Source organism: Lineus longissimus, chromosome 1 (genome assembly GCF_910592395.1).
Source record: "Lineus longissimus chromosome 1, tnLinLong1.2, whole genome shotgun sequence".
In the NCBI taxonomy this organism is placed as follows: domain Eukaryota; kingdom Metazoa; phylum Nemertea; class Pilidiophora; order Heteronemertea; family Lineidae; genus Lineus; species Lineus longissimus.
Window position 1 is genome coordinate 10,407,623 of NC_088308.1, and position 10,917 is coordinate 10,418,539.

General features: G+C 43.7%; 1 protein-coding gene across 1 annotated transcript; it reads right to left on the minus strand.

Moving 5' to 3' along the window:
* Positions 1-10,004: 10,004 nt before the first annotated feature.
* Positions 10,005-10,643, minus strand: LOC135497057 (macro domain-containing protein CT2219-like). Its single transcript, XM_064786728.1, has one exon. The coding sequence runs from the start codon at positions 10,641-10,643 to the stop codon at positions 10,005-10,007; it is 639 nt and encodes a 212-aa protein (XP_064642798.1).
* Positions 10,644-10,917: the final 274 nt, after the last annotated feature.

The following is a 10,917-nucleotide window of genomic DNA, read 5'->3' on the forward strand; positions in this document are numbered from 1 at the left end:
GAGCATCTTCCTTCGGGTAAATTTATGAGGATGCCTCACCGTAAAAGAAGAAGAAAAAAGCAAGTATCAATTGGTCTTGCGAAGTACCGATTGCAAACGCATGAAGTGCGGAAAAAAAGTGGAGAAAAAGCTAATGAAGTCATTCACAATTCATAACGAACGATGTGCACAACCAGGCGCCGTTGGGCTGCAAAAACGACCTGAAAACCATACTACCAAACATAAGTCCGAGGCCAGATCTAGGCAAAGTGAGTACGTGTAACACTATCCGTACACTACTTCGTTCTCGCAAAGTTCGTAGTCTTGCAGGGGTATCACAGAGAACGGCTAAAATTGAGTCACAAATTACGTTATGATAGAATACGCATACATATGAACATATTCTATGAAGCTGATTTTGGCGTGTCCTACTAGTTTCAGTTGATTTGTAGGATCTTGACATAATGCCGAGGTCGTAACATAACGGCAAGAATGGGAACGGCATCAGGCATCCTGAGGAAATCATGGGTTAGCGTTCGCTTCTCCGCCTCGCACAAACCCCTGAGACAATACCCCGCACTGGCTGAAGTTCTAACCCAAAAGCAATTGTGCCTAATCAGAGCGTCGCTGGCATTTGATTCTAGGAATTTCATGAACATTGTCTCAACGATATCAATACTCGAATTTCCTTTCGTTGTTATATCTTCCTGACGGAAAGGAGGTAAACACTATAATTTTCGAGTGCCATTTCCATTCATACAAACCATTAGATATACTGTACTGGAACCGAGGTTGACAGTTAAATCTCGGAAGCCGACTGAAACTGACGTCAGCAGATTCAAATTTTGATTTTGGAATGACAAGTGAAATTCAATTGACAAATGCCACTATTATATACTGAAGAAGGCTAATTGGAAAATATCTGATATGTTAAATGTGAGGTCATCATAGGTACCTTCAGAAGAAGAAAGGCGGATAAAGATTTTCTATCGATCCATATTTTTCATGCCAAAATGAAACATTTTAACTTACTTTAAACATGTTTGTACATCTCTTCTTTTATGAGGACAGTCCAGCGCCATCTGACAAGGATTGAAGATCTTTCCTCTCGTACCTCTACAAATAAACGGGTGGAACCTATCTTACTGAAGCATGACGACAATGTTACGTCCATACCATCCCATTAATGCCAAGCGAACATTTGATGGTAGAATCCACCTACATGTATCATCGATTGTGTAAACAAAATATCACATAAAGCTTGCAATGTTGTGTGCATACCAATGCATCGTAACCTTACCAAACTACATAAACAGTTAAGCGACCTAAAGTTGATTCTGTGAGTGAAATTCCGTTTATGAATGAAGGGACGTTTTTCTGAGGTATGTTACAAGTGAATCGTTTGGTGTCCTAAACTATTTTACAAAATAGTTGAATTACAATAAAGTGATGGTGTCAATACATCTTCCTCTTGTCGTCGTTTTGTTATAGTAGGTATGTTTCACCACCCATGCTAACGCCGGAGTACTGAGTATGATTGCCTGTGGTTTTATCATTAAGTCATATGTGCGAATTCATTCACACGACATGTAATAAATCGGTGTTCATTCGTTGCGGCACAAGCAACCAGACAACCTTTGATAAAATACATTTACATACTCTGTATTTTGTCATTCGTAGCCCTTCGTATTCCGCTTTTCCCGATGTAGCGAAATGGCAGAATTGCCAATTGATAGTTGGTGTCCTACTATTGATATTGATCCGTCAGTTAACATGAAAGATATTGCCACTTCAGAGTATAAGAAATGATGCTGTATCGATTGCTTAAGAATAAAAAAGGCAATGGATCGACTCGGCATGAAGTATTTTCAGGGTGGAACAAAAACCCGGACCAGTTATGTTAGGAGAGATAGATTTATGATAATAATCCACGCCAACATATTATTTTACTTTCTTCGGTTTATCATCAAGTAGGTATAGAAATGCATTCTAACATATCTCGTTTGCCAATTTTGACGCTGTAGCATATTCATTAAACTTTGATATTTCAATATCAATCTCATTTAAATATCAAATACGAATGCATTGTAAGAGAAATTCAAGAATGTCTTTTAACACCAACTTTGATGATAAACCGAAGACATTTCAGTGATATGTTGGCTTTGATGACTCGCATTTTGTAGATGCAGATGAATTCCAAACATGAATAACCTTTTCCCAAAATCGAATAGTCTTTAGGAGCAGATACCTAATAAGAGGACAATGTTAGGTATTAAAGGCCATAACTCCAGGTATTTTGCCATTTTCTGCTGTAAGACGATTTCAAAAGTGTACCTAACATTTTATACAATACAGAAAACCCAATGCAATTAGCTCCATCCATTTTAAAGATATAGCCATTTATGTGTTTGACAACTTGATTACCTAATCAGGCTAGCAACTGGCTTGTTAGAGCCAGGCGGCGGGTTCAGCAAAATTTGTGATGTAGATCAGGCTATTGCCCTACTTGGGAGGACAAATATCAATGAATGCTCTTAAAATTGATATATGAAGTCTGTTTTTCATTGACATTCGATATACCCTAATATGTAAAGTCAAGGACTTGGTGAGCCCCCTTTAGGTCGGGGGAGCACCCCCGAACCCCCCTACGATAGCGTAACGTTTTTACCCAGTACAATGGAGGGGAAACCCCCCCCCCAAACCCCCCATGTTGGGACCATCCATAGTTCCTTCCGACACATTTTTGTTTTGGTAATGTAATACATTGTGATTGTCCTTATTCACGGGAATCGGGCGTTTCCAGTGATATACGACACAAATGGGTTGTCCGCATGCATTCACTTTGGAAACGCATTTTAAAATAGATGTTACGTCCTGTTAATGGGGCACGTCATCATCGCGTACATTTGGGAAAAACTCCCTAACGAGACCGGAGCAGACGGCTGAAAGTAGTTTAATTATTGGCCGCTAGGATGCAGTATGTCGCTCACCCGAATTTTTCACGCAACTTTTGTTAAATAGAGCTAGTTCTAGTTTGTGATTCATTTTGATACTTCAGATTTGGGTAGTAGACCAAAATAACTTAGTCGTCAGTGTGGTTTTAAGCAGGAAAAACGTATTTGTTTTTCTTAAAGCGCCTTTTTTGGACGGGTGTGCGCGATTGTTTTGTTTATGTCACGTGACCTCGACCATGTCGACACAAAATTGAAATAAACCACCCTTTTCTGTCATTATTTAGGACGGATATTTCTCTAATAAAAATATTAATATAATTGGCCAATTTCTTAGGCATATGTAGCGAATTCCCATGAAGATTTAAATTAGATGTTCTCGTAACCTGTTACAACTGGTCTGATTTATTAATTCAGCGCTACAACTGGTCTGATTTATTAATTCAGCGCCATTTTGAAAAACCAAAAAAAATTGTTTGTAGGATATACAATAGTTACTCTCTTTATTTCTCATCATTCATTATATACTCCCGCACACACGTGTATCTTAAGAGCCCCTCCTAAAGGGGGGCTTAATATGTAAAGTCAAGGACTTGGTGAGCCCCCCTTTAGGTCGGGGGATCACCCCCGAACCCCCCTACGATAGCGTAACGTTTTTACCCAGTACAATGGAGGGGAAACCCCCCCCCCCCAAACCCCCAATGTTGGGACCAATTGTGGCAACTTACCCACATTGGTTTCAGGCGCTGCAACTTGGTGATGCACAACTTGGTGGCAGAACTTGTCTTCCTTCTAGGTATATACTCAGGGTCTTCAACGTTTGTGTCTTACTTGTCTCGTGTCTGCGTTTTGTCTGCCCTCTCCATTGGAAGGGGCTCTGTACATGACATAACAGCAGGCCAGAGCCAACCCAACACACAATAGCTTCCATATATAACAAAAGCCAAGAAGGGTTAGATTTCCCTCACAAGATCTGGGCACAATAACCAGGGTTGAGACTCAACTTATATGTGATATAAGACTAGGCCCCTATTACTGATAAACTATAAACTAATACTCTACGTTCAAAACTATAAGATCTCAATACTCTAAATGTTGCATTACGAGACTCCCACATTCCCCTCCCACCTAAAAACAGTGTCCCAACCTCTTAGCAACTGAACACAATATATTACAAGACATGCAAAATACAGAATATACATAATACGACAACTTAAGGTGGTCCAACGCAGTGAACCAAGCAAAAGGTGTGCACCCCTCAGTAACTGGTATACAAATAACACGGCCGAACAGGAAGTTTGTCACAGAGTAGCTTAACACTACAGGAGGTAACATAGATTAGTTGGCATGTAAATGCACTGCACCATTATGCACTAGGTTAAGAAGTGTACTCTTTTGATGTACGAATAAACATACATATATATATAATAAACCTGGTCATCAACAAAACTGAGCTGGTAATAACCTACTCAAAGTTATGAAATTGAACAAGCTAACACACACCACACTAACAAGAGATGACCCAGAAAACGAAAGTGACAAATTATCCTCTTCCTGTAAGGTGCAATTAACACATAGGTAAATACTAAACAACTTAATCGAAGTAGCATAACCAAGAACTGTGACGAAAATAAATAATCAGTGATCAGCTCACACTGTCACAGCTAAGGCTAATGCAACGATCACGTCACAACACCCAACAATCACATACCATGCCACAAGCGCAACCAAAATAATAATTACGTTACCACGTACGCCTACTGCAATAAACTAGTACTGAAATGGAACAAGTAGCAAAAGCTGGTAATAACCTACCTTCGCCACCAGTTCCCCAAACCAACAATACATAGAGAAACAACACTGCAGGACAGCGGCCAGCTCTCGGAAAAGCCAGGACTGGTAATAACCTATCCACGACTCACCAATTTCTGACCAGGACACGCAGGACTGTAAACCAGTACGTTTCCAACTAAAGCCATTTACAAAGGCAGCAGCGTCCAGTGACAACATAATAATCATGTGATCAGTAGCCATTACATATTGTTTTACCAAGTATAATAAAATTAGAAGCTTACTTCCCGATAGCAACTAAAGAATAAGAAGCAAAAGTAATTGAACTGACACAAACTGATACCAACTAAAAATAAACAAACGCCGAACTCAAGCACTCAAACCACAACCCGTACCAACAACAAGTCTTGTTTTCGTTGTACATAAGCCTCATATATTTCCAAACCGTTTTGAATATTTACAGGTAACATGGTTAACGAATTCCCAATATCAGAAGATACACAAATTTCATATGATACCTGGGAGAAGTAATGACTCCTCAACCACATGACACAGAGATACACGAACTACATATTTGTAATATATCATATGTACGAGGAAGAAGTAAGAACTCCTCAACCTCGAACACAGAGAGTCCTTAACTGTGCAGTCCTTCGTCCACAGAGAATCCAAATACAAGAACAACATAGTTGTAATATATCATATGTACGAGGAAGAAGTAAGAACTCCTCAACCCCGAACACAGAGAGTCCTTAAACTATGTAGTCCTTCATCCACGCCGGATCCCGCTGTCGCCGGCCACCTTTTGTAAACCGTTCTTCCTTGAAAAGGTTTGCCAACTCCTCTCCCTCCAAGAAATCATAAGGAAGATCTCTCTCTTCAGTGGCTACCGGTACTAGTTCTGCAGGCATTCCGTCAGCAACATCTGCTTCATTCGTCGGCTCAAGTTGTTCCCTAGGCTCCGGTACATTTACCGTACCTGCCCCAGGTACCTTAGGATCTGCTAGGTTTACAGTATCCACCCCATCGGCAGGACCCTGATCTCGATCACTAACCCTTCCATCTTCATCCTTGAAGAACTCATGCCGTGCCCTTTTCAACCAAATTGGCAGAGATCTGTCGTGACACAGTTTCAGCTTGTCATGATGTACATATACTTCGCGCTTTGGATCCCGTAACTTGTACACTGGCGGACGGGCTCCTACAACCAGAAATGGGCCACGCCACGGAGGACACAATTTCCTGCTTATTCCAGTCTTCACCGCCTCGCTCAACTTGTACACCACGTCTCCAGGATCAAACTTTCCTTCCTTGGCCCGGACATCGTAGTCCTTTTTCTGGCGAGCCTGTGAGGCTTGTAGGTAAGATCGAGCAAACTCATGTGTCCTTGAAAGATGTTTCTCCAATTCTTGTACCCATTTGTTTGGCAGCTTCCTTTCTGGCGGAATCGTACCCAGCATCACGTCTAGTGGGAGAAGGACCTCTCCTCCGAGCATCATCCGATTGGGAGTGAAGTGAGTCTGTTTATGTACAGTAGCATGCAGCGCCATGGTTAGATACGATAACTCTTCATCCCATGTGGTTACGTTATCATCTATGAAACACCGGATCATTTGTAGGAGTACCCTGTTGTAACGCTCCACCTGGCCGTTCCCAGAAGGGTGGTATGGCGTTGTACGGGTTTTTGTTACTTCCAACAACTTGCCGAGTTCCTGAAACAACCGGCTTTCAAACTGGGCCCCTTGATCGGAATGGATACTTAAAGGGCATCCAAAGGTGGTAATAAACTTTTTCAAGAACCCTTCAGCTACAAGTGCCGCTGTCTGTTCCGGCAATGGCTCACACTCCACCCACTTGGTGAACTGATCGATCATGCTTAATATATAAACATTGTTGCGATCGCTGGGGGTAAATGGGCCCAAAATGTCAATGTGGACTCGTTCCATGGGATATCCTGCATGATGTTTTCTCAGTGAGGCTTTCCTCTGGTTACTCCTTTTATATCTATTACAAATGGCACAAGACTGAACATAATCATCTATCTCCATGTTCATCTTATACCAGTAGAAGGACTGTCGGACTCTGCTCCGAGTCTTATCCCTCCCCAGATGTCCAGCCACACGTGAGTCATGGCACCAGGAAAGGACTTCCGCACGCAGACTACCTGGCACCACCAACAACTTCCTTGAAACAGGGTCCTGAATCCAGGCGTGATATAATACACCATCATGGATCTCAAGCAGATTCTTCTTCAACCACAGCGCCTTGACCTCGGGCGAAGTTAGATACAATTCTGCTGACTCGGGTCTGTCCTTTTCCAACCAGCTTATGATTTTTCCCAACGCTAGATCTTTTAATTGCATTGCTCTCAAATCCTCAGAGGAGTAACGTTCAAGCCAGTTGACCTCAGAGGGCCTTGATGTGTCTGTATAAAGTTCTGAATCAGAAGGTATATTCTCTTCTTCTGCTGGGCAGCGATCCTCACTTTGATTGGCATCTTGAACCTTTGGTACAGGACCTTCTAATACAGAGTTTTGCTGATTCACTGGCACGTCCATCTCATTGTCTTGTGACGAGTCCTCCACCAAATGCACCATAACCGACCTCACAGTTAACGGAACGACATCATCCACATCTTGGGTGAACCTATCCCATTCCTTATGTGCCTTAGAGCAGTACCTACAGCCTCCACATGGTAAGCTTTCAAGATCCACACCAGCTCGATAGCAATCACAAGGTTCCTGTTCGCTTGGAATTCGTGACAACGCATCAGCATTGGAGTGCAATCGGCCAGAGCGGTGAACTATCGTCATGTTATACTGCTGAAGTTCTTCTAACCAGCGAGCAAGCTGTCCCTGCGGCTCCTTGATTCTCATCAGCCATGCCAAACTACTGTGGTCGGTACGTAGTATGAAAGGACGGCCTATCAGATAATGCCTAAACTGCCGGGTAAACTTTATTACCGCCAACAGTTCTCTCCTGGTTGTACAATAGTTACGCTGCTATTTTGTCAGTACATTGCTAGCATAGGCCACTGTTCGCTCTACCCCATCCTGTACCTGCGAGAGTTCAGCTCCAATTGAGTTGCTAGATGCATCTGTATCAAGGACAAAATTTCCTTGTGGAAGAGGGTACGCCAAGCAGGGTGCCGATGAAAGGATCTCCTTGAGCTCTTAGAAAGCCTGTTGCTTCTCTTCGGTCCACCCGAAATCCCCCGTCTTCTTGCTGTCGGCAATCAGATTCCGGAAGGGGAGCACTCTTTCTTCAAAGTGGGGGACGAAATTCCGATGATAGCTAGCGTACCCAACTATCGTGGCTAACTCTTTCGCGCTCTTTGGTACCGGCCAAGACCTAATCACGTCCATCTTCTTGGGGCTGATCTTGACACCCTCTGAGCTGACGTTCTTCCCCAGGAAATCGACTTCTCGCTGGAACAGCGTACACTTGCTAGGTTTAAGCTTGACGTTGTACTTCCTCAGGCGGGCAAAGACTTCTCGGAGGTTCGTCATATGGTCCTCAAACGTCTTTCCTAGAACTATAATGTCATCTAGGTAGGCCAGTACTGTCTTCCATGTCAAACCCCGCAGGATCAGCTCCATCGCTCTTTGAAACGTGGCCGGTGCATTACAAAGGCCGAAGGGTAGACGAATATGTTCGAACGTACCGAACTTTGTCCCAAACGCTGTCTTATGTCTATCCTCCTTCTTAACTTTGAGGTTGTAGTATCCTGAAGCGAGGTCTAGAGTGCTAAAGAACTCACTTCCTGCTAATGTATCCAGGCACAAATCCACAGACGGAATTGGAAATGAGTCTTTCTTGGTGCAGGAGTTGAGGACTCTGTAATCCAGGCAGTATCTCACTTTTCCATCCCGTTTCCGCACTAGGACTGGTGGTGATGACCAGGCTGAATTCGCCGGAGCGATAATCTCATGATCGAGAAGTTTGGTTAGATGTCCTTCTTCCTCATTTTCAAATCCTAACGGAGTCTTCCGCATCCTCTGCTTAATTGGCCGCTGATCTCCCGTATCGATTGAGTGTTCGATCTCTTCAAAACATCCAATATCTAAATCATGTTTTGAGAAAATGTCTTGGAAATCAAACAGGAGTTTTCCCACCTGCTGCTTCTGATGTGGCGTCAATTCGGTACAGGAACGTTGATATAAACCCTTCAAATGTTCCGGCAGTGTCTCATCCCAATCTGTTGTTTCTTCCTCTGGTTTATCTCCAGGCACCGACTCTGTTCGATTGATAGAAGCACCATCACTTCCCCCTGGCGACAGCTGTTCAAGATATGGGTCATCCTCTATAATTTCATCAGCCTCCGAGACGTCCCCTAGTAAAGTTCCCTTTGGTATGTTGATACTCCGATCTGTGAGATTGATAACATTTACAGAAAATTTCGGCTTGTTTTTAGTTAGCACTGAGGGAAACCGGAGCCCTTCGATGTTGTTCTTGGGTTGGAAAACCACGCACGTGTTCTTGTGGACTGGATGGATAACATGTGCCTCGATGAAGGTAACGGAGTTGGGCGGTACATTTATCTTCCTTGAAGTTTGAACATTATTAACAAAGGCCTTCCCTCTTGGGTTCTTCTTGATCGGAGCCGGCTTTTCCTTTGGTTCTGGCTCCACATCCGTTTCTGACTATTACATCCCTTTTTCTTGGATTTCCTCTGACAATGGACGCAGCAATTTTGATTCCCTCGAGACATATGTTGCTGTTCCTAACGTCCACCAGGGCTCCATGTCGTTCCAAGAAATCAAATCCTAGCAAAAGGTCGTCCCTGATCGGAGCTACGCAGAAGTCCAGAGAGAATGTCTCTCCCGCTATCACGATGGACTGTCCCTTGCATACTCGAGCTTCCATTGGTTTATCATTTCCTGCTCCTCTCAGCTCAGCCTTCTCATTCAGTGTTGGTGGTTCCTGTAGCGACTCGTAAAAATCTTTACTTATCACGGTAACCATCGCTCCCAGATCTACAAGGGCTGTGACATCTTTCCCTAACAGCTGGCAGGGCAACACCATGGACGCTCCTTGGAAGGAATCTTGGCACAACGCAATTGGAATCCATGATGAGTCAGGAGAAGTACCCACAGTGCGTACATTACTAACGGTCGGTTCCATCATTGCAGTGGAGACATCTTCAGAAGTAGAGTTTGCTACCCCATCATCTCTGGAATTAAGGCTAGACTCTGTAACATCCATCCCAGTCAACTCGAGTCTCCGAGTATAGGAAGCATCGTCTACCGGAAAGAATTGTGGTAACAACTTGGAATATAGCTTTTAATCCTCTTGTGAAAACACACAGAAGATAATCCGCTGTATTTCGTTTCCATGTAGATCTAGAAACCCTCTAACCGCTTCCAAAGCAACTTCTGCAGCCTCTTCACTGGGGTACCCATATAATCCAGTCGAGATGGAAGAAAAGGCGAGTGTTTTTAACCCATTCGCTCTCATGACCTCCAGACACCTGAAGTAACAACTCCTTAGCTGAGCTTCATGTTTGCCTTTTGGACCGACTGTATGAATAACATAGGAGGCAGGTAGCTTGTATCCTCCCGTTATCTTGGCATGTCCGCAGTGGCAACCACCCAGTTTCCCTGTTTCCTCAACAAGTTGATGGCCCGCTGCTGATTGGATTGCCCCATCAACTCCTCCACCTCCTAAGAGAGATTCGTTAGCTGCATTTACGACAGCATCCACCTCCAGGCATGTAATGTCACCTTGCCAAACTGAAACCTTCTCATTAAGACTGGGACTAGGTTGGTACCTGCGTTTACTCGTCTTGTCAAACTTCCCTTCTTCTGCCAATGTAGACCATGTTGGGATGTCCCCTAAACCCACATAATTTCCTCGGCATTTGTAGAAATTCCGCTTCTCTTCTACAGGCATCTTAAGGAACTCCTCCTTGCTCGGGTACATGGAAATTCCAGTGGAATTTGGCGACTCTGATCGTGTATTATTTATGCGGTCTCTAATTCCAAACGGGGCGATAACCTGACCGCTCAGTTTCGCCCGTTACCGTTTAACGCGTCCTCTCTTGTGCCGGGGCTTGCAATTCGTAGACATGGGCAATCCTTCACCAAATGTCCCTCCACTCCGCAATGGTAGCACCGTGGTTGACGAGGCGGAGCTGGACATTCTCGGGCAAAATGTCCATCCCTTCCACAGTTGTAGCAGGAATTGCTTCTTCCAG